General features: G+C 41.2%; 1 protein-coding gene across 3 annotated transcripts; it reads left to right on the forward strand.

Moving 5' to 3' along the window:
* The first annotated feature begins 1,907 nt into the window (after positions 1-1,907).
* Sell (selectin L) lies at positions 1,908-22,123 on the forward strand. Of its 3 annotated transcripts, none has more exons than XM_010633990.3 (9): positions 1,908-2,419; positions 3,234-3,315; positions 5,883-6,269; positions 7,291-7,398; positions 9,646-9,831; positions 11,062-11,142; positions 12,835-12,963; positions 17,451-17,469; positions 21,732-22,123. In XM_010633990.3, exons 1-9 carry the CDS (start codon positions 2,417-2,419, stop codon positions 21,748-21,750), a joined length of 1,014 nt encoding a protein of 337 aa, XP_010632292.1. In that variant the 5' UTR covers positions 1,908-2,416; the 3' UTR covers positions 21,751-22,123. The 3 variants fall into 3 exon arrangements, with proteins under 3 accessions (XP_010632292.1, XP_010632291.1, XP_010632293.1); XM_010633989.3 differs by having other exon boundaries at positions 1,909-2,419; positions 10,957-11,142; positions 21,732-22,122; XM_010633991.3 differs by lacking the exons at positions 1,908-2,419; positions 3,234-3,315 and adding an exon at positions 4,154-4,302 and having other exon boundaries at positions 10,957-11,142; positions 21,732-22,122.
* The last annotated feature ends 2,178 nt before the right edge of the window (positions 22,124-24,301 follow it).

Raw genomic sequence — 24,301 nt, forward strand, 5'->3', positions numbered from 1 at the left:
AAGATACGTGCAAAAGAGCACAAGTCAGATCATCTCACTCCACTGCTCAAAACCCTCCAATGGCTTTTTACCTCACTCAAAGCAAAATCTGAAGTCCCTGCACTGTCCTGCAAGGTCATTTGGTCCCCAACCTACACATCATTTTCTAGCATGGCAGTTGCTTACTTAAGTCTTGTTGAAAACAGATCATAGATTAAAAGTACAGAGAAACAGAGTCCAGGCAGAAGACTTTTGCAAAAATATAAGTAAGAGATAATGGTGGTTTGGTTGCATAGCAAATCAAAGTCTGAATGCTGAAAATATTTTGAAGGTAAAGTCAACCAACTTTGTGACACATTGGATACGAGTCGTGAGAAAAAAGAGCAATCTCGACTACAAATGGTTTGGTCTGAAGCAATTAGAAGAATAGAGTTGTAGTTTACCAAGATGGAAATACTGCAGGAAGAGTGGTCTCAGTTTGGAGCAAAAATTCTCATGTTCATTTTGGGACAAGTAAAACTGGAGAGGCCCAGTCACTACAAAATGGAGATATCGAGTAGACATTTAGCTGCAAGGGAATGGTCCTGGCAGATAATATGAATTTGGTGGGTAACACTTGGTGATATTCAAAGCTGAGAGACTGGATAGGATCACCGAGTTGGTGAGGGTAGACAAAGAAGAGAAAAGCAGCAATTCCTGTACTACTTCCAAGGACTGGAGACTGGGGGACGACAGAGAACAAACACATGAAACAGGGAGGGACTAACCAGGGATACGAGAGGAAAACCAAGAACTGCCTGGTCAACAAACTGAAGGTGGAGAACTGGTTGGTGGCCTTGGTGAAGTCGGCGCGGTGGGAGGTCCAAGACGGAACTAGAGGAGAGGACATAGATGAGGCTAGATGGGTTTTGTGGGAGGAAATATTGGCATTTTCACAGGTCTCTTTGGTTCCCTATTTGTCGTCGCTTCAGCACGTCTACCAAGGTCCTCCTAGACCAGCCTGGTTATCAGTAACACGAGACTCAAAACCAACCAGCTGCATTTCAGAACCCCAGCTGTGCCTTGCCTCTTACTCAGTAGGTTACGAGACAGCTAGCTAGCTTGCTTTCCCTCCCTCTCTTTCTTTCTTGAAAAGATAAAAATTTAGCACATTTGCTTACATTTATCATGGGGGTTTTTACATGTACATAATACATCTTAATTCTTTTTTCAATCCCCTTCTAACTTTTGGTTCCCTTACCCTTTGAAAAAGCTCCATTTCAATATTTTCTTCAATTCTCTTCTTTTTTTAATCCCTTCCCCTTCCCTACCTCCCACTCCCTCCATCTCTTGTTCCCCTTCTTATTTGAAAAAGGTCTCCCTACTTCTTATTGTCTATTTTATACTTTGCTCTTTATTTATACTTTCAGTTTCTCATATAAGAGAAAATATGCAATAAATGCGCATGTACTTTATTTCCCTTAGTATTATGGTTTCAAGGTACATCCATGAGGCAGTTTTCTTAACCTCTCTGAGGCTCTTTTAAAAATATAAATAATATTTCCTATACTATAGAACTGTTATAAAAATAGATACAATTAAATGAGGTCCTGAGCCCTACATCTCTTGTTAATTTTACATTTCTTAAAATACAGATCTGATTATGCCAGCGTCTGTTCCTTTTCCATTGTCTTTCATCAGATGAGCCCCCAAATGCTGTTTTATTTCCTTCAGATTTTATACTCCAGAAATATAAAGATATTTGTAGGTCCCTAAACCTTTCTAGGACAAAAGACAAGACTTAGCCCTTGAACTCCTTTAGGGTTTAAATTCAGGAGGTGCCATGAACAAGGACTTCCACTAGAGGGTGAACAAGGAAAGAGGGAGAAGAAGAGAAATCGGTCACCTCTGCTGGTTTGACGAACGTCATAAATTTGCCCAAGATGCAGTTTTTATGTGTGCTATTACCGGGACAGGCGTTAGCCGAGGGTTTTTGAGAGAAAGGCGGGGGGGGTAAGGAAGAAGAAGGAGGAAGAAGGAAAAGACAACAAGGAGGAGGAGGAGGAGAGAAAAAAGGAAGAGGAAGAAGAGAAACGAGGAGGAGGAGGAAGAAAAATTACAACTACAATAAGTATGATATGGAGACAAAGAATAGAAGGGAGGAAAAGATGCATGGGGGGAAAGAGAGAGAAACGTCTAGAAGCAATACCTTCTTGTTAGCAGGTTGCTTTGTTGTAGGGGAGAAAAGTCTAGAGAAGGGGTGGGGAAAGAGTAGAGCGGGCAGGAGGAAGGGCAGGAGGAGGATGTGAGACTGGGCTAGAGAAATGAAAGCAAGCAAGCCTTACAGGTGGCACTTGGGACAATCTCCCTGAAGTGCGGCAGCTCCCTTTCCAGGGACCGGGACCCCCAGAGGCTGAGCTGAGAAGGTGCAAGAACCAGAGGAGACGCAAGCAAAGCCATGGTGAGCTTCCAGCCCACATAATTTCCAAATACTCAGATAGAAACTCTTCTTGGAGCTGCAGGGCCAGGTCACAAGGGAGTAAGAGACAACTAACCTCATCTGTGGTTTTAAAAATTGTAGAAAAAGTTTTAAAAATGCTCTCAGGGTCTCAAAAAAGTGATCCTGGAATCTCTCCCCTCAGGTGTGTTAATGTCCATGCCCTGACATTGTCTCTGGTGAGATTCTACTTTTGCAACAAAACACAACAGCTACCTGGAAAATTATATGTTTCAGAAAGTATGGTTTTAAAGTCTGCATAAAATAGTTGGTTTTTCTCATTTAAGTTGCTTGAAAACATACTTATTTGTATCAAAATGCAGTTTTTCTTTCCTGGCCACTGTGAGAGTATTTGATTCTTTGAGGCACTGACCCATTGTGATCAAATGTAGGAAGATATTAGTAAATCTAAATATCACTAGTTCATTAAGCACAAAAGCACTTCTTAAATTATGCATATCAGATGTTAAACATCACATCAGATGTTTGATGTCAAGGCTGAACAGAAAGGTGGCTACAAAAATTACTGCAATACAGAAAAACATCACTGCAATAATGATCTGCCACTTGAGACTAAAAAATGAATTCAAAACTATGTATCAGTTTGGGGGAAAATTTGATGCAAGTCTTGCATTTATGTCCGAGAACATTATTACTCTGGATAAGATTAGAATAAGTGCTGTGTTTTGAAATTTAAGGAAGTTGTAAGAACCATCTCAATCAACGTGCTGTACATTTGTGGTTTACAATAGAAATTTCCTTTTGTATTTTATTGCAGATACTTTCATGGAAATGTCAGAGTTCTCCAAGAAGCTCATGGGACATCTTCAAACTGTGGGTCTGGACAGTGCTCTGTTGTGGTATGTTGTGATATTTTCTTGAATATCCATTGAGAGTAAATAGTTACAGAAAAATTATTTGGTAGGCCATTACAATTCTGTCCTTTCTATGAACATCTTCCTCTTACCTTAGCAATTCCCTGGGAATCTCCTGATCCTATCTTTACCTGCCGTGGCCCTTGCTTCCAGGTCCAAATCCTGATAATCTCACAAAAGTTTCAGTTATGAAGGAATACAGTTAATTAAGAAATCTCTCAGAAGGCCTTTGTAATCCATGCCAATTATTTAGCATTTCATTTTCTGTTAATTGAATGCACATCAGTGGAATTTCTACAGCTATATTCTAGCTCCTTAAGGCAGGGGCTTTTAATTATTTTCATTCTTCTTCACTGATGTTACAAGTTTTGCATCTGAGTCTTAAGGACTCTCCAGCAATAGTTTTGAATTTTCTCTCCCATTTCTTAAATAAGCTCATGTCTTCTTACCTCATCACTTGGGTTTTCAGCTCTGACCATGCAAACACATCTACCATGCTATTCATTCCCAATGTGATAAAAATTATGGTGAATGCCTAAATTACAAAAAAATTACAGTAAAAGACACATTATTAATCCCCCTCAAAACACTACCCCCATAACATTTCCTACCATTCCCTACAACACTTTCCCTACCATTCCTGCCACTTTCCTAAGCAGTTCTGGAAGTCTTCTCTTGTGAGTGTCTTTAGTTGCACTGTTGTGGCTGACTCAATGCTCTGAGTCTATGCAAACTGTTCACGTGCCGTGGTCACTTCCGACTTTGGGGAAGAGCCAGAAACCACATGGTTCCAGGTCCAGTGATAAGATAGCCGAGGACATACTACGATGTTTTGGAAAACCTGCCTTTCATTGGATGACATTTGGCAGTAGCTTTCAACATATTTGGATCACACCGTTTACAGACACTCAGGGAATCAGACTTTCAGAACTGTTCTAGAAAGCAGCAAGAACAAGTGTTTGTGTATGTAAGGTGAGCAGAGGATGGTGAGGGGGATTAATGCCTATGTGTCTTTTGCTGTGATGTGTTTTTAAGACTTAAACATTCACCATCATTTTCAATCACCTCTTTCATATTCCCTATCCTGTGTCAGCCTCATGTCTTATTTTCATTCAACAAGAATTTTCAGTTTTAGATATTGAAAAATACAGCAGTGGCCACAATAATTTATTTCATGTTAGAATTCACATTCTGGTGGAATGGCACTTTCAAAGCCACGTGTATGATGCTATTGTAAGATACACTTCACTCATAAATCACATTTTCTAGTTCTGTGCTCATTTCTAGAGTATGGGATCTGATCGAGGTTAGTTATCTCGTCTTTGCATCTGTTTTTCCTTGTCCAGAACCTGGAGAGACTGTAAGAACTGGATCTAACATTGATCTGGCATTTCTCCATGGTGCTCGCCTCACACCGTGAAAATGCAACAAAGATAGAGGGTTGTGAAAACTTTAAGCTCACTGTGCAATGGTATTTCCCATAGATCACACCTTGTTAGAATAGCATCTAAAGTTATGGAGACATTGTATAATTATGAATGATGTGTTTAATTGTGTTTCTTCAAAGCCCTTATAGTTGAAGCACCCATATGTTTATTAAGCACTCTCAGTCAGGTGTCTTCCTATCTTATAAGCCTAATATCATCAATTTCATAACCCTACATCACTTGGTTTTGTAAATCCTTTTTTTTTCCTACAGGAAACAAATAATAAATAAGGCTAACATAAAATAAGGCTTGGACTATGAGTTGAGGCATTCTCAGAACAGCTTTTCTTATAATACATTATTTTCTTTGTGATATGGAAGAGATATGTAAAAGTATGTCATTGTTCTTATTTTGGTTTTCCTTGAGGAAGAAGCCAAAGGAAATTGATACATATATCAGGGAAACAGTAATACATGTTGGCCTTTAGGAAATTATCCTGGGACTTTGAAAAGTAGACTGTAAATTTTACAATTATATGCTATTACACTTTAATTGTTTTCAAATAACAGCCACCAAGAAAATAAAATATGCATTTCTTTTCTTTTCTTCTTTTTCTGTTACTAAGTATTGAACACATGGCCTTTGCACTGAGCTACATCCCTGGACTCCTTTTAATTGTTTGTTTACTTGTTTGTTTGTTGGGGTCCCACTAAATTAATAAGTTGCAAAGGCTGAGCTCAAACTTGCAATCTTTGTGCATCAGCCTCTGAATTTCTAGCTGGGGATATAGCTCAGTGCTGGACTGCTCGCCTAGAAATTCCTGGGTTCAATTCCTAGCACCGCAAAAGGAAAAAAAAATGTGAATTTGTAAAACATGTTGGTTAAATTTCACTTGAAAACATTTTCAGACAAAGCTATTTCATGAAAATAAATCTAGAGAGCCAGCACATTCCAGTAAAGCAACACCATGAGTCAAGGCTTCTACATTCAGATCAGAAGGTCTGAGGTCAACTGGGGATCTGCGAACCAGTCACCTGGTAGCTCCCTCTCTTTTCCTCATCCTCCAGTGGGGGGCTTGGTCTGGTTTAGCGCTGAGCCCTCACAGGTCACGCTGGTGTCTTTCAGATTTCCTGGCACATCACGGGACTGACTGCTGGACTTACCATTATTCTGCAAAACCCATGAAGTGGGAAGATGCTAGGAAGTTCTGTCAGGAAAATTACACGGATTTAGTCGCCATCCAAAACAAGGGAGAGATCGAGTACCTGGGGAAGACACTGCCCTTCAGCCGCAGTTACTACTGGATAGGGATCCGGAAGATAGGGAATACGTGGACGTGGGTGGGAACCAACAAACCCCTCACGAAGGAAGCGGAGAACTGGGGAGCTGGGGAGCCCAACAATAAGAAGTCCAAGGAGGACTGCGTAGAGATCTACATCAAGCGGTCTCAAGACTCGGGAAAGTGGAACGACGACGCCTGTCACAAACGGAAAGCAGCTCTCTGCTACACAGGTGGGAGTTACCGCACCGCGGCGCTAACTCCTGCTCAGGGCCGCCGAGGCCTGGGGTGCGGGTGGGGGCGGGGACAGCAGTTGCTGACTCATCTTTATTCACTTACTTACTTACTTATTTATTTTGGTTTTTTGAGACAGGGTCTCACTATGTAGTTCAGACTGCTCTGGAACTGTGTAGCCCAGGCTGGTCTCGAACTCGCAGCGATCCTCTTGCCTCAGCCTCCCGAGTGCTGGGATTACAGGCGTGTGCCACCACGCCTGGCGCTGATTCCTCTTAAAACACTTCCAGTCCTCTAGATCAGTTGGGTCCTGTTACCTTTTTAGTGTGTAAGGCTGATCTCTCTACCCCTGAACGCAGTTCTCTGGAGGCGAGTGGCCCACTGTGGGAGGTAGGGAGGAGGAGCTGGACAGCCATGGACTGGTTCCTACCTTAGGTTCCTTTCATCTATTTCCTCCTTGAGGAGCAGGGGGCCTGTGCTAGACTTTTTCTTCTTGGCCTAATCTTATTAAATCCGTATAGCAAAGCACTGCACTATCGGTGTATGCAAATTTATTTCGGTAAACAGTATTGTGAAATTCTAACACAGAATTTTTCCAAGTCATATTTTAACAGTGAAATGTAGTGAATTTGGTCTTTTATAAATTGGATCTTACCACGTTAGAATGTTTGGATGTCTTAACCTTAGCACTTTCTATAAAGAGAGTGATTGTTAAGCAGAGTGCAGAAATGATATGCATATTATATGAAAAAAACAAATTATTTCAAGAGTTTCCATATATGCCCCTGAGTTTCCCCAAAATGTTATATCATTACTATCAGTAAATTTATTCTAAAACAGAATAAATGCCTGTGGCCAGATTTCGGCACACGACTTTTATGCAAACACTTTTGTGAATGTATGAAAAAGAGCCTTCCTGTTTATTAAAACAGTCTCCAACAAAAAGGTAACTATGTCTAAGGAAATGACTGTGAGTGCTGAAATGAAATCCCATTAAGACATTTTCTTCTAACCTCAAAGCTTCTTGCAAGCCTGGGTCATGCAGTGGCCGTGGAGAATGTGTGGAAGTCATCAATAACTACACCTGCAGCTGTGATGCGGGGTACTACGGGCCCCAGTGCCAGTCTGGTAAGCCCCTCTCCCTTCTTCGTCTCTCCCCATACAAAATCACGGGAATCATCACAACTTATGTTAGAAGTTGGTTGGGACAAAATGATGCTAGCCATTCTGAGAAATGGGAAGTTTTGATCCGAGGTGTGCTTTCACAATGGCTTTCTGTAGCGATTTCACAAGTCAGCACAAAGTTCTGCTGAATTAGGAAAGTCACTTCTCTGCACGGTCTTGAGGGCAGGGTTTGTTTTGTTTTGTCTTGAGTACCACAAAGAACAAGGTGGTCGCAAGAAGGAATCAGGCACGAGAGATTCCCACTCTCAGGGAGCCCCCAATCTAATGAGCATCCTGGATTAATCAGAACTCTAAAATCTGAAACTACAGTATTTATCATTAGGAGGGTGAGTTGACCCAGAAGGTAATCTTGCTTTTTTAAGAGCAAATCGTTTCATATAATGACACACAGCACATGTAACAAATTCTACATATTTATTTGGGCTGGGTATTTCAGGAGAAAACCAAGGTAAATCTATTCTATGTTCTGCCTTTAAAGGAGCTATAGTTCATGAATGGAAATGACTTATGTTTGTGTTTGAGTTTGGTGGAAAGAAGAAAACTGGGGTATACTTGTGGGTTCTGGAGACCGCTGACTGTAGGAAGCTGGCCTTTCTTTGGCAATGATGGGCCACTCTGCATTGAATAGTGGTATACAGGGAAATCATTCTAGAAACGGCAGATGGCATAGACTGGAAAGCAAAAAGAGAAGATGGAGCGGGTGATTGGTGGTGGAAATGGAGAGAGTGCAAAGATTCAAAGCCAGGATCTTTGACCGAATCAGTCACTACTGAAGAAAACATCAGATCCTTCGAATGAGGCCAGTCTGGTTTTAAAACTGTAAAGTATCTGGTGCACAAAAAACTTATAAGAAGAAAAAAGTTTACAAAGAATAAAGAATTAAAGCCAAAATAAATTTAAATGTCAACCTGTCATTGCCTGGTGCCAAATAAAGGCCACTTCCCCCACTCAGCAGCCTCCAGTCCCCACAACCCCCAGTTGTCTGCTTTCTACCAAACTCAACAGAAATTGATCTAACCTATTTAATCCTTGAGCCATGACTCTGACTCAATATGTTACCCCCATCCAGGACTTTAAAAATTCCTATTATGGTTATGCCAGAATGCCTTTCTAAACATTGTCTTCGTCCTCACCTCCTCCTTCTTTTCTTCCTCTTCTTCCTTCTTTTTTTGGCTTTCCATCATATCATTCTTTTCAGGTTGTCTTTTTACCTAGGATCATTTCTCCTGGGTTCCTTTATAGACACTTAGTCAATCCTATAAACTAGTTTTATTTCTCAGCCTCTGTGTTGTCTACTGAGCCTTTGAGTGTTTGTGGTCCTTTTGGTCAAACCTACTGGCCGTCATGGATTTATAAATACATATGATCATTGGACTGACAAATCTGTCTCATGCCAAATATGCTAAGGATATCCTTTGGGAGGTCCAAAAGATGGCATATAAAGCCAACTGGCCCCAGCTACCTTTCCCCTTTGTAATTTTTATCTCAGGATGTGGAATCACCCATTACATGGGTTATGGTGTGAGACTCCCACCTCTGATGTTTGTACAAGGCAACATACTACCAATTTTCATAACCTTTTTCTAATTTGTCTCCTCTCCTCTTTGTCAACTGTATTAGCATTGCCTTCATTGTCTCTCTCCTAAATTATTGCAGTGGACTCCTAGATGAGCTCTACAACTGTAAATTAGCTGCTCCCCTCCCATATGTTACTCATACTATAGGTAGGCGGATTAACTTAAAACACACACACGTGAATAACTGTATACTTTTTAATTTACAGCTATCATTTGTCCTACAGGATGAAATCTAAGCTCCTGAAGGCGTAGAGTAACACTGAATATGTAATAGGTACTCATAAATCAGTGAAAAAGAGTATTTGGTCTTAGCTCCTATCTTTCTCATTGATCACATCTTACATTCCCCCCGGCCTCTTCTTTCCTTTTAGTAATACTTATAGTTCTCCACCAACCCTATGTGCTTTGTATCTAATTGACTGTGCTGCTGGCCTTCTCTTTCACTGTGCACATGACTAATATAGCTGTTCATTTTAGTACTGGGGCCACTTCTTCCAGGGATATTTCTTTAAACGTCAAGACAGACATGTCTATCAAGTAGCAGAGCTGGGATTCAAATCCAGGCATCAGATCCCCTTAACCCTTCCTAATACTCTTCCTCTCTTTACAACAGTGGTCCAGTGTGCACCTTTGGAGGCCCCAGAGCTTGGCACCATGGATTGTATTCACCCTTTGGGAGAATTCAACTTTAGCTCACAGTGTACTTTCAACTGCTCTAAGGGAACAAACCTAATTGGGATGGAAGAAACAACTTGTGGGCCATTTGGAAACTGGTCCTCTCTAGAACCAACTTGTCAAGGTGAGTGACTTAGGACTAGAGGCTTTGTCATGGTGATTCTGGGTCTACAGTCCGAAAAAGTGCAGAAGAATTTTGCTAAGAAGGCCGCAACCTCCTTTGGAACAAAATTTAACCTAATTTAGATTTCACTGTGAAGCTTTTCAAAGGGGTTTTTCTTACTAAAATTTAAAAGAAAACCTCCAAATGAAAATACAATCAAATGCCTCCAAAGCTGTCTAACAGTGCATGTCATGATTTGTAGCAATACAATGTGCTTATTGTGTTTTATTTTTCTACTTGTTGTGGTATAATCAGTCTTGCTCAACCTCAGTTAAATTTTGGTTGCTCTCCTCTCAGTAACACCTATTTTATGTGGTGTCCTATTTAACACCAACTGATTTCCTTCTCAGAGGGTAGAGGGCTGTCTTGTTTTATTTGGTGCATTCTTAAGATCATCTCATACTTTTCCTCCCACACGAACTCTCAGGAGGATAACAGCTCCTGCGAAAAACAAAAACCAATTCGTTGGTCGTTTTAAAATCTGAACTATAGTAAGCTTCCCTAACCTCTTAGCTGCCAAAGTTATCCTTACACAGGAGAAAATGGGTAGTCTGCATTTGTAAAATCTTGAAGTCATTTTCTACATTTATGCTCCCAATTCAACAGTTTAATAGTTTAACTCTCAAAAGAAATATCAGAAGCAACCCACCTGCTTAATTTTATAGAAGTTGGTGTTGCTTCTGAGAATTGAGATTTTTTTTTTTTAAAAGTTCTTGGGTAGACTTTACAACAGGTGGAGAAGTGGAAGCTGTGCACTCCCTGAGGACAGTCTGCAGGTGCTCTTGCGGCAGATGCCGTGGCTGGAGAGCCAGCAGGTGGGGCAGTAGCCTGCAGCAGCCACCCTCACTCCACTGCAGGCTTCCCTGCCCTATTGGCTTCATTCATGACCTATCATAGTCTCATCATGTTCAGTAAAACAATGTCTGGGAGCATTATCAGAAGGAAACTCTGGCAATTAGGAATTTCTAGATTCATGCGAATGGTTCCACAATTAAGTCAGATAATTGTAACTAAAATCCTTTGGTCAAGAGAAGGTCTCTGCTCAGAAATACTGTTTTGTGTTATTTTTGTTCTTTTTCATTGAAGCGATTCCGTGTGAGCCCCTAACAGCACCTGATTTGGGGACCATGGAGTGTAGTCACCCCCTGGCCAATTTCAGCTTTACTTCTGTCTGTACCTTTGATTGCTCAGAAGGAACTGAACTCATTGGAGAGAAGAAAACTACTTGTGGCCCAGTTGGAACGTGGTCTAATCACAGTCCAATATGTCAAAGTAAGTTTGCCCCATATTCTGAAAGTTTAGCAGATGTTGGGGAAAGATATACTAAACTTTTGAACTTCATTTTGCTAAACATATGTGGCCTAAACATGTATTTATATGCATCACCCTACTTTAAAGCCTTCGTTGTTGTCTCTTTTAATGACAGTCATTTGCTTTTTTTCATTCTTTTCTCTTTTTTTTGGTACCGGGGACTGGATTCAGGTCCTTGCGCTTGCAAGGCAGGCAGAGGAACCACTGAGCTAAATCCCTGGCTCTCTTTTTTTTCATTCTTAACTCTTAAAATCCAAACCCACTGTTCTTACTGACTTTGGAATGGATTTCTCATCCATTCTTCCATTCCACTAAAATGTGACTTTTTTGTTAATTCCCTGAAATGCCTCTACAAAGGTTACCAGTGGTCACCTAGTTCCCCAAATAATAGCTACTTCTCAGTGATCATTAAGCCAATGTCTCCCAAAGCTGTCCGTGTTCGGATCACACACCTCCTCATCTTTGCATACCCCCACCCCACACAGTACTTGGTAACAGGTGCTACAGTAAATGCACAATGAATTAGCATATGAAAGGATAGTTGCCAGTGTCTGCCCTAGACCATCTGCCTAGATATTAAGTGGTAGGATCTGTAGATGTTGTCAGAGAAACTGACTGCTGTGTATGTGTGGAATGAAGTAGGCAGCAGAGAGATGGGGGAGACCTTTAGGGGAGGACTGTGGGTCAGCCTTATCAGGTAGGTATATTTGTCTAAGGCCTAGCTAGTGTCCATTTTCTTATCTTTATCGAGCCAACATGTCTTTTGGTTGGAGCCTCTGGAATTTGAGCCTCTTCTCCATTGTGTATGTGAGTTGAGGATGAAAATACCTTGAACGGATCCATCAAAGCAGCATGAAGAATGAGGGACCAGTTAGACCCCATTCCCATATGTGGAAGTAGATTCCCTCAACTGGAGCCATCACAAAGCAGATTTTTTAATTTTTTTTTCCAGTAAAAACCCACAAATGAACCTAGTTTACACTTACAAAAGGGTGTGGAGATGCGTCCTTTTGCTAATTTGTGAAGAACATGAAGAGAAACAGTAAGACTATATCATTTGATAGATCAGTGTGGATTCTTTGCATATAAACAAGTACTTATTTTTGCACTACTGATTTTTGGGGTTTTTTTGGGGGGTACTGGGGATCAAACTTGGGTCCTTGTGCTTGCAAAGCAGGCAGCAGAACCACTGAGCTAAATCCCCAGTCCCTGCACTACTGCTTTTTAAACATACAGGAAAAGCAATACTAGTTTATTTTGACTTATAAGACACCCAGTTCAGATCACTGGCTTTTCTTTTTCCTAAAGTTGTATTAGACTTTTCAGGTCTTCTCTATGCTTCACAGTTCAAGTCACTTATCCAGACCATGGAGTCAAACACATTGATGACCACACATTACCAAGAGTTTCAGACACAATCTCAGGAATTTCCTGCATGATGTATCTGGGGACTGAGATTGCATAGGCATTAGGCCAGAGGCTGGTCCAGTCTTTGCCTCTGCTATAGACTCCTCTTGGGAGTTTTCTCATCTGTTAAGAGGCATCAAATGGGCCAGTGTTGGGGGGCATTAGAAGGAAAAAGTCAAAATCATGCAATGGACTAAGGAAATATGCTGTGGCCTTATGTGTGTGCCTTATTGATTTCTCTTTCAGAATCGGACCAAAGTTTCTCAATGATCAAGGAAGGTGATTATAACCCCCTCTTCATTCCAGTGGCGGTCATGGTCACTGCGTTTTCCGGGCTAGCCTTTATCATCTGGCTGGCAAGGCGACTAAGAAAAAGTATGTGAATTTAACTTCATACGAAAATAAAGCAACCCACAGGAAATTAGGTGCAATAGATTCAACTGAAGCAGGGGCATAGACCTCAGTCCCTGGGGACATGTAAATCAGTCAGTACTTACCTTTACTAAAACAAGCCGGCTGACTTTTGCTTTTCATTAGGCAAATCTTCAAAAAAAAAAACCTATTGTTTGCAAGGCACCTTGCTAAGGGAGTAATAGCTAAATGAGATATTCTAATGGTTCTTTGTTCTTAATTTTGAAAAAAGGATGCATAATCTCTGTCCCCTAAGAGCCTACACACCTTTCATTTGGAAGTGAGTCTAATGTCCACATAGGTTCTCAAGGTTCTGCTGTCAAATACCTGGCCGCTTTAGAGTCACACACTTGCCCACCTCCCGACATGAGTGAGTTGCATTATTCATGAAAGAAATCCCATGTGTTCTCCATGATGTCACCAAAGCCACAGTGCTTTCCCTCCAGAAGAAAAGGGAAGAGAGAGGACTGCCTTGAGCAATTATTATCTGTTGTCTGGACAGTATGTGGCGTGACACCAGAGAAGAACACAGCATTACTGCCCTTTCCTCCCAGCTTTCTGCTTTCATGCCTTAAAGTGGGATTAATCTTTCAGCTTCAGGCTCACAGTTGGCTGCCGGCTTTGGGGGAGCATTTCTGGACAGTATGTGGCGTGACACCAGAGAAGAACACAGCATTACTGCCCTTTCCTCCCAGCTTGCTGCTTTCATGCCTTAAAGTGGGATTAATCTTTAGCTTCAGGCTCACAGTTGGCTGCCGGCTTTGGGGGAGGACCATCACATTTGGCCAAACTCATTATAAAATTCATAGGCATTGGGCAGTTTTTAAACTACCTAGTTTCCAGTTCAGGGTTGTAGATGACCTCCAAACAATTGCTAAGCTTTCCGTAGCATCCATTGACTGCCATCTTAATTTCTCTTCTATCATTGAGTTAGTATGGATTGTGTTTGCTGGATATGGGACTTAAAGATTTTCCAGCCCTAGCACTGGCTACTGCAGAAATATCATCTATCAACACCTAATGGACTTCTGGTGTGATGTGATCTTTCACCCAACTTTAGGAACAGAAAGTGCTAGATGAGTTTTCTAACTAACCCAGGAAGACAATGGAGGGAACCCTATCTATGTGCAGGAAATTCATTAGCTATAACCCGAGAACACAGAATGGTTAACATGTCTCTTCTCCCACTGTTAGAAATTCTGTGGTGATGGGATCCCACCATCATATAATATTATTCTAAATACTTACGTACTGCATTAAGGCAAAAGGAGAATGACCTTGCTTTCTCATCATGAATTAGTTTTTCCATTGAGATGGCAGAGCTTGACCCCAACGGTCCTTTCCTTGACTGATGATGGCAAAACTGAGTGGAGAGAATAGGGTGGGTAACCATGTGCTGATCTCTGGAACAAAGCAGCTCTTATCTCCATAACTTTAAGGGCAGCAGGGCTATAAATCATCTTTTTTTTTTTGCTATCGGATATTGAACTCTGGTCCTTGCGCTTGCAAGGCAGGCCACTGAACTGCTGAGCTAAATCCCCGGCCCTATAAATCATCTTAAGAGGGAGAATATTTATTCCAAACTTTCTATCTTTTAATAAGAGGTGGTAGAATCAGAAGAATTTGAATCAGTCCTGTGTATTCAGTGAGGGGTTGGTTGGCTAAGGCTGTTTTATGTATAAATTGAACTCTGGTCCTTGCGCTTGCAAGGCAGGCCACTGAACTGCTGAGCTAAATCCCCGGCCCTATAAATCATCTTAAGAGGGAGAATATTTATTCCAAACTTTCTATCTTTTAATAAGAGGTGGTAGAATCAGAAGAATTTGAATCAGTCCTGTGTATTCAGTGAGGGGTTGGTTGGCTAAGGCTGTTTTATGTATAAGCAAGGTAAGCAAAGCACAGGGTTGTTTTTAAACTTTTTACCTTGGAGTCATTTCTGTACAAGATCTTAAACTGATAACTTGAAAACTGCCATGCCCCTGCTGTGGGAATCAGTGTGGGGCAAACAGGAAGCAGATAACGGGCACTCAGGGTAGTTACAGTTGTGCTGTCACTGAGAACAGACGCCCCAGAGATCACTGACTGTGTAGGAACATCGGGGTAACTTTCGGATGACAACTGGCTAGTCTTCATTTGTGTAACTTCTACTGTATCTCCAACTTTTCAATTCTGTCTTCCAAAAATCTTAGCTGTAAGCTGGTTCTTTAAACCACGAAGAGTATTTTTCAAGGTTCCCATCATGAATTTACAGAGCTTGGATGATTCATTTACAAGACGGAAAGTGAAAATAATAAATATAATTTAGAAATTATATATAATTTCTGACATAATATAAATACATTCATACATAATAAATCTGTATATAAATGGTGTTCTTCTATTTGGAGAATTTTATAGACTTGTTGGGTTCAGAAAGCTGAAGAAAGGGCCAGGTGGAAATTTAGAACATGGTGGCCGGTGAAATGACCATAACCTTGACTCCACCCTTCTGTTCTCTCATAGAGAATGGATCCTCTGAACCTAGCACTTGGACCCTGCCCTGGTACTCTTGGTGTCCAGACTAGCTTCTTTCTGGGAAAGAAATAGGTGCCAGAAACTTGCCCCCTTACCTGGCCCATCTAGGAACAATTTTTGGTCCTAGCACTACCATTCTTAATTAGTCATCACCATTGTCTCTGTTTGTTTTAAAAAAAGGAAACTGAGGCAATGATGTTTTAGGCTGAATCTATTAAAATCACTGATCAGCAGGGACCAGAGTCAGAGATCAGACTCTAATCCAGGTTTGTCTTCCAGAACACCAGAGTTCAGATTCATAAGACTCTTGTTGTTGTTTAACTTGGTTGGAAATTTTTTCCAACTGAACCAAGAGCCAGGGCAAGAACAAGGCAGAAAACGGAATGCAACCCCTTTAGTTCCCTTTTCTTCAAAAAGAAATCTCGGTAGGAACAGAGTTTACTGATCTATTGTTACTTGTTTAATTGTTCCCAAATAAAAAGTGTGTCTCCATGTGGATAAACAAATGGAAACTGAAGTTAATTCACACTTGCTTGTCTTTGACCATTACTTGGTCCATGTCACCAGCAGGCTGGGTGTGGGAACAGAAGATTTAAAATAGGAATTTCAAACACTTTTAAGAAGTAAAGCAGTGATTGAGCTCTAAGTTATAGGCCCTAGCCTAAATCCTTTGAGTAGGTTTTCCTTTATCACCCAATAAGGAAGAGACAGTTATTTTGTCTCTCCATGTTTTTTAGAGGAGGTACACTGGGAACTGAGCCCAGAGGCTTAAGCCAGGCAAACCCTCTACCACTGAGCCAGTCCCCTACCCTTTTGTAAAACTTTACAGGCAGGGTCTTGCCAGGTTGCCTATGCTGGACTTAAACTTGTGATCCTCCTGCCTCAACCTCCTGAGTAGCTGGGGTTACAGGCTTGCACCACTCTACCTGGTTTATTATGCACCTTTTATAGATGAAGAAATCATGGCTCACAGAGGAAACATAGTTGTACCAAGATACACTGAACCACAGGTAGAAAAATGGGGTCTTCACCTAGGTGGGATGATTTTAGAAGGCGAGGTTACAGCCACTGAAATATACTGCCACCCAGAAGAGTCTTTCTCATCAAAGAGTTCTCGTTGTCTTTCTCTCTCTCTTCTTTGCTTTGATTTCCTCTCTACATCAATTGTTCAGTCATCATTAATATATTTATCTATATTTTGCTTTTTTCAAAAAGAATGTAAGACATTTTACAGAGCGCATTCAACACAGCAAATTCAAAGTAGCTAAAAAGCAAGAAAAAGAAAGCAAAAACTTAGGTCACAAAAAATAAGGTGGAACCAAAATTTAAAGAGTTTACAGAAATGCCTGTGATAAGAAGTCCTATCCACATGCTAGGAGAGGGTGTCAGGCCTGGCTCTGTGTTTCCTTACAGCCAGTCCAAAAGGAACGACGTGTTAGTCATTGTGTATGTAAGATGAAAACATAGCTGTTACTCAGATAAGGCTGTGGAATTCCTAATAAGGCCAGAGTGAAGTTTTTCCATGGATTCACATAGAGAAGATGCTGAGAGACGTTTACAACACATTTTCTTAGTGTTAGCAGCTGAATCCCTTAGGGAAGAGTCTGCAGGTAGGATGAAATGTGGGATAAACTTGTGAATGGGTATCTTGGATCTGAGCACCAGACAATTCAGCCTATACTTCTGTCTTCATGACCGTCCAAGGATCACATGGAATTTGAGAGGTTCAGGCATTAATATGTCTATTTTGCTGGAGTACCAACCACTACCCCTCAGAGACAGATGAAGGTCTACTTAGCAAATGTGCAATGCAGTCCACAAACAATTTTAAAGATGAGGGGTCCCTTACATTAAAAATTGGTGTTGTGTGTTTCTTTGATTTTTTTGTTATTGTTGTTGTTTTGCTGATTTTATTTATCTATTTTCTTTTTTCTTAGACAAGAGATCTCAGCAAAGGTAAGTAAATTTTACAGGCAAAGAGTTTCTATATCTGTTGATCCTTTATTTTTCTTAGGATATGTCCTGTCACAACTAGACACATTAATCCCTTAGCAGTTATTAACCTGGGTGTCTCATCTAAATGAAGTTTCCAGGTAAAGTGGTAAATCAGTAGCCACCCTGGAAAGCTGTGTTTTTGGTACTAGTAGAGCTGAATGAATGAATAAATGTATTAGGAAGAGGCAGTTTAAGTAAAGAGAGTTTTCTTGATTCCAATTTTTTTTGAGGATTAAAGGCTGAACAGACATTAAGAATTACATGTAATAATTGAGATGCATTTATTGAGAAACTAATGAACCACAGACCTTAAGAACATATATCCCTAGAGCACAGACCCAACAACGTCTAACATAGAAGGGTAAATGACTACCCTAACTCTGATCCTAGTGTGACCCCAAGCACTGACCTTCAGAAACATGGAAATGGTGAGGCTTGTGAATTCTACCCACAGCTTTCCAAAGAAACATTTATTTTTCAGTTTGCTCTCAAGATTCCAATCCTTAACCCAGAGAAATAAAGATGGGAGAAATGAAGATGGCAAAATATTTTAGTTTTATGAGTTTAGTGACTTGCTTTAAAATTTTAGCAAGGAGAGTATAAGTAAAAAGAACCGACAATGACATTTTGGTGATATATTGAGTAGCCAGGTGGACAACTCAGCTTTTAAAAAAAATGTTGGAAATGAAGCGAGATGTTTTCTAAAAAGGTTGAGAACTTGTTCAGACAACCATCTCACCAACCACAAATTTTCACTGAGGAAATCTTAGTAGTTTGGTGAGTTGGAGCTCAGGGTAGGGAGGAGGTGCCAGAAGGCAGATGCTAAAGTCATTGATCAGCCACATTAAGGAATACTGACCTTGTCCTGTGTTCTTGAGGACATGACCAAAGATGTCTGTGTGTGTCACATCTGCCTGCCCTGAGGATCCCTGCACAGCAGTGGGAGAACCATGGATGATGAGTGAGTCTGGAGACAGAGACTGTGTAGGAGGCATTTGAAATTATCAGGGTAAAGCTGTGTGGAGAAATTGCAGTGATATTGGGTTCATGATATAAAAGGAGGTAGAATCAACTGAACAGGGATCTGAACGGAGAAGGGAAGGGAACAAAAGTGGGTGGGGGGAGAAATTGCTATGCTTCTGATTTGGCAACTGGTGGGTTGTAGTACTATTTATTGCCTAGAAGGGAACATAAAAGAATCAGACATTTTGGAGACAAAGATCTTGAGTTCAGGTTTGTACATGCTGAGCTTCAGGTGTCTGTGGTCCATCTGTAGTTCATTGGATCTCTCCACAGCACAGGTCCTACCTTGAGTTCTCCCATTTCAGGTGACAGTCATCGTAGGAATGGGTATGATCATCCAGAGAAAGTATGCATTTGAGAATGGAAAAAGACAAGCCAGAGGGCGGGAACCAGAGCACCATCAACATCCAAGTCAACTAAGGGAAAGACGAATCAAAGAGGTGGCCAGAGAGGTAGAGGCAAGATGCAGAAGAGCCAGGAAACACAAATGCTGGGGGAAAAGGAAACAAAAATAGTCTCAAATAGTGAAAGAAGAACCCATGTTTCCGCTGGGTATAACTAGGGTGTCAGCAGGGAGACAGTTTTCGGTGCAGACAGAAGTCAGATGCCAAAGGGTTAAGGAATTATTCTGGATGAGAAGCAGAAGCATGTAGTCATCTCTTTAAGAAGTTTGGCTACAAAGGGGAGAAGAGAGACGGGTTACTGGATGGGGGCAGGGTCCAATGATGTGCTTTTTACTCTATTACCTTATCTTCTCTTTAATTGCGTAGTTGGGGGTCCAAGTAGGAAAGGGTCCCTTTTTGGAGTTGGCTCTCTATCTTTGTGGCAGGAAACCCACAAGATGCAAAAGTTTATTTCATGCCCCTGTACACTGAGTGAAAGTCTTTCCTGGCACAGTCTACCCAGATCTTTCTGCCCACAGGAACCACCTATTTGAACTTCTTCTAGATGGAAACAGGTCAATCCGGGCTTTTTTTTATTTTTTAGATGTTTTAAGGGGACAGAAAGGGATGCCAGCTAGAAGGATATTAGCTTTAATTACAATATTAGGCAAATAGCCATATTAAGCTTAGTAATTCACTGATTTTTACAATAAATGAATTAATCATTGTTTATTGAACACTTTTGTGTTGGAACAATGCTAAGCTTGACTGAGACACCAAGAGGAGTAAGCCCTTGTCCCCTAGCCTCAGGGAGATTACTGTCCTGTTAGGAACTTAAGACAGAAAAAAAGAAAATAAAATCCAGAAAAATATAAGGAGGAGTATGGCAACGGCTAGGGAATTTTGCATTGGTGAAAAGAAAGATCATTGGGCTTGGTGATCACAGAAAAATTTTATAAAGGAGATGGATCTTGGATTCCTTTGTTTGTTTGTTTGTTTTTGGTTTTTTGAGACAGAGTCTCACTATGTAGCTGAGTCTGACCTGGAACTCACTATGTAGCCCGGGCCGGTCTCGAACTGACAGCGCAGATTCCTTTTTAAAGGACAGATGGTATTGAGGCTGATGGAGAGTCAGGGAAGGACGGAAGTCCAGAGGAGGGAAAGATGGACAGTGATGTGGCTGCGAATCCATGGTTAGGCCAGTGAACAGGGCCTGGAGCCCATGGCCTCTTTAGTTCCTGTGGAACAGAAGCTGGAAAGGAAGGTTGGCTCCATCCATCCATATGTGTCCCCGTTGTCTTATCAGGTGGTCTGGAAGAACTTAGCAATTGCTCAGCTGCCCTAGGACAACTCTCATTTATTGACCACAGTGACCTCAATCCATAGAATCAGAGACTTTCAGGTCTGAAGAGAATCTTGGTAGACACCATATTCTCTTGGTTCAAAGAACTAACTAACTTTTCTCTAGGCTTTGAGCTAGTGAAAGTAGTAAATTCCTATCAAATATTAATTTCAATGAAATAATTAAATATTGCTTGCAAGCCTATGAGAGTAGGTACTGCTAATATCCCCATTACACCAGACACAGGGAGTTGCAACAGCTAGCATGACTTCATTGGATAGATGGCAAGACAGATTTGTAAGCACCTGGATCCAGGTATCATGTACCCCTTAAGATTCTAGAACTCAGAAACCTGACTCTTATGTTACAACTCCCAGCTGCTCTTTTCTTTTAGCAATACGATGTGGGGTTTTTTTTGTTTGTTTTTTTGGGTTTTTTTTTTTTTTTTTTTGCACACTAGACCATTGTGTCATGGCACTGAGGAAGGGTGGGGTGGAAGAAATAGAGTATTTCTTTTTAAACCGTTGAGCTGACTCTCACCAACCTTTCACTCATTCCCATTAGCCGTAGGCTGGTGAATGAGTGTCTCCTTGGGAAGATGTGGTTTTGCTTCTTGGTGGTTTTTCTGACTCTTTCTGCAAACCAGTTCTGTTTATCACATTTGGTTTCCAGTGTCTAAATTCTACTCGGGTAAAAGCTACACCCAAGATACACAGGAAGATACGATGCCAACCTCAGAGGAGGGTATCTGTCAGGTTCTGTTTTGAGAAACATTTTCAGCTCTATTTTGGCAGGCACGTTTGCAGCTGCACAGCTGTGGTTTGCCCTGACAGCTCAACATGAGACCAGAGTCTCAGAATCTGGTTCTCCCTTTGAAAGATACCAAGACACACCAAATCTGGTTCTCCCCTCCTTTTCAAGAATTATAATTATAACACACACAAAAGTGTCATTTATTTCATGAAACTACATTTGTCACCATCTCCTTAAATCACAACCTACCAGAATCAGACATTTAGACTTAAGACCATTCCTTTCATGAACTTTGATTTTTTTTTTCTCCCATTTCACTTTCCACTTGAATATGGCATCTTTTGCATTCCTGAGCCGCCCCCGTTCTCACTCAACATCCTTCAGACTCCTCAGGTCTGGAGGTATTGATTGCCAGGCAGCATCTATCTGGGTACCATCTGCGGACCAGCAGCATGAGCTCACTGGCAGCTGCTTAGAGATGCAGGACCCCAGACCTGGTCAGACTCACTGAGTCCATTTGCATTTTAATGCCACCTCTGGTGGCCCTGCTGCTCCAGTCCTCTTCCCATCCACTTTAAAATGTCCTGCAGCTGTGCTCAGTTTCCAGCTGAGAGCAGTTCCTTGTGCCTCCTGTCACCTTTAGCCCTTGATTACTAACACTTTAATTTTGGCAATTGTTAAAGCTCCTTAGTTTATTTGGTAATTGCTTGCTTTTCTTTCAGCATGGATGACCCATACTAATGAATCCACCTTATGTGAAAAGAAAATTCTGGAGATGCTACAGAATCATAGGAAAATGACTTCAAATCCTCCCATGAAGAGTTTGCATGGCGCTGTCTCCTACATCACAGATGACGCGTGTGTGTCCTTCAGTGTAGCTGAAAGGGTGTTGTCTCAATGACCCACAGCCCCTTCTGCTCCCATTTTGCCCCTAATCACCCCGTCCCTGACACCCCGCTGTTTATATAGCTCAGTCTTTGTTATCTTTTCTGTAGAGAAATAAGAACTTGGGGGGGAAAGATTACTATGAAATATAAAGATGTCTGATTTTGCTTTCCTAACTCTTTATTTCCCATTTCAATCCAATACCGTCCGTGATACTGAACACTTCTAAATACAGTGAAAATGTGTTACACGTGTAACCACTGACTCATTTTTCTTACAGATCAAATTTTACCTCCTCCATCTTCTGAATACTGTGCGGGTAGGGTACACTCTTACAGAAAGTTCATAAAGTTGATGTTATCCCGCCCTTCCCATCCAGTGAATTAATGGGGTCCTGCTCAAGTTAGGAAAGTCCTATCTGCATTGCACCCCTATTCTGTAAATAGAGGTCACCCTATGTGACCACCTTGAGCACCCCTAATGCTCAGTTGGATGACTTCCACATGCAGCACCCATGGGCATCAAATTAAAAAGACAAAACAAAACAGGAACACACCCTGTACTGTTTCAATTTTGAGTTCTGGTGTCTCTTCTTCCCACCCAGATTTTTTAAGTCAATTCTTTTTTTTTTTTTTTTGTTAACATAGAGACACCAGTGTACAGCTAGCTGCAGGTGACGTCGCTTTGATGCTATGGAGAACAGTTAAAACAGGTAGAGAGATTCCTTGATTTGTGTTAATATCAACCCCTTCCCTTCTTCCAGATCTCTCACCTACCTACATAGATTTTAGCCTTTGAGATTCATGTCAGGCACCCTCATCTTTGCCACTGTTTCATAACAAGTTCCTAACCAGTCCAATGTATGGCGATCTCCTCCTTTCTGGCTTCCCACTGCAAAGTGAGTCTGTAGCACAGGCAATTCTGCACTTAAATTCAGCCTTAAATTTTAAGATGTTTATTTATTTACATTTACCCAGGGTTTGGAGTGTAGTTCAGTGCTAATATGCATAAGGTCTTTTCTTTGGCCCCTGCACCACAAAAACAAAAGCAAAAATTTAGTTAGATTAAAAAAATATTATAATGTATTCTGTATTCTCCCCAATAAGATCGCACATGCCTTACAGGTGGAGATGGGGCCAGATCCTGCAGAGTTCAGTTCATTACTTGACACTCAGGAAATGCATGTTCAAATAAATCAGGAAGTGCATACGGTGCACTTCTAATGTACGTTTTAGGAAATGCTGTCTCCATGGCAGGTAATGATCCGGACCGATACCTAGCATCAGTGTTTGAATTGTTATAAAAGAACAGGACCCTAACAGAAACTAGCTGAAAATACCTCCTTGTCCTGTGACCAATAAAGCTTTCATACAAATTTGCACATCTTATAAGAATCATCTTTTGGTAAAAAGTCACCTTAGATTCTGCATTCCAGCAAGGGCTAGTGCAAAAGACCCCTCATCTCATGCATCTACCAGGATGTGTCATTCACACTCTTGTGGCTCAGACGCTACTCCTCGGAGTTGCCATACACAGCCCGCATAGACTCACATGCAGGTGCTCACAGCTCTGTCTGCAAATGCTACTCAACTGAACATCAGGGCCAAGGAACCCAAGTGAAGACTATTTTTGGTAGTAAGATGTATATGGATTTAAAAATACAAGCTCTGAGGCTAGTGTATTATCTTAGGAATTATTCATTATAACTAGGAATTGTACAATTATATATGATTAGATTCATCCACATCCCTCCAGAAGTAGTTCTGGGCCGTCTGAGATGAGAAGCCATGTGCTCAGATGAGAAACCAGCTCTCAGATTTCCCCAGCAGGTCAGCTGTGGTGAGGAGGGAAGGTGTGTGGCGGGGGAGTCAGACACCGTGTGAGTCCTGCTTCTACCTTCATGGTGTCTCAGGTGAGTCATGACCTCGGTGAACTGCAGAGACACTTGTGAAATGGGGATGCCATTATCCTCTTCCTCCTCCAGTAAATAAAATCACTTTCCTGTCACCCGGGATGAATTTTTATTTTTATGAAATCAACAGAGTTCAAAGTGTAGGGGAAAGGGTCTGTAGACAGGAAAAGAATAGAATACGGGCTTCATTAGGGTATCTAGCAAATCCTGACCAGAAACAGTTAAAACCTTGCTGGAGAAATTCATAAGACAAGAGGGTGAGCTACTGAGGGGGCGCGGAGCCAGGTGCCTACCTAAGGTAGCAGCCCCTTACCCACTTCCAATAAAATGCAAAAGAGTTAAGGGGGGTGGCCACCTAAAACTCTGATTTAAAATATAAATACACACACACACACACACACACACACACGTATTCTCACTCTAAGGTAACTGTATTGCTTTACTAGAGAACACATCCCCTTAATCACTAACTTTAAGTTGCCTTGTCTGTAAGGC

The sequence above is a fragment of the Fukomys damarensis genome, unplaced genomic scaffold (genome assembly GCF_012274545.1).
Source record: "Fukomys damarensis isolate Sample0158 unplaced genomic scaffold, DMR_v1.0_HiC HiC_scaffold_19, whole genome shotgun sequence".
Lineage (NCBI taxonomy): Eukaryota > Metazoa > Chordata > Mammalia > Rodentia > Bathyergidae > Fukomys > Fukomys damarensis.

Coding starts and splice junctions, on each gene's coding strand:
- Sell (XM_010633989.3), top strand. Junction 6,270..7,290: donor AGCAGCTCTCTGCTACACAG/GTGGGAGTTACC, acceptor CTAACCTCAAAG/CTTCTTGCAAGCCTGGGTCA. Junction 7,399..9,645: donor CGGGCCCCAGTGCCAGTCTG/GTAAGCCCCTCT, acceptor TCTTTACAACAG/TGGTCCAGTGTGCACCTTTG.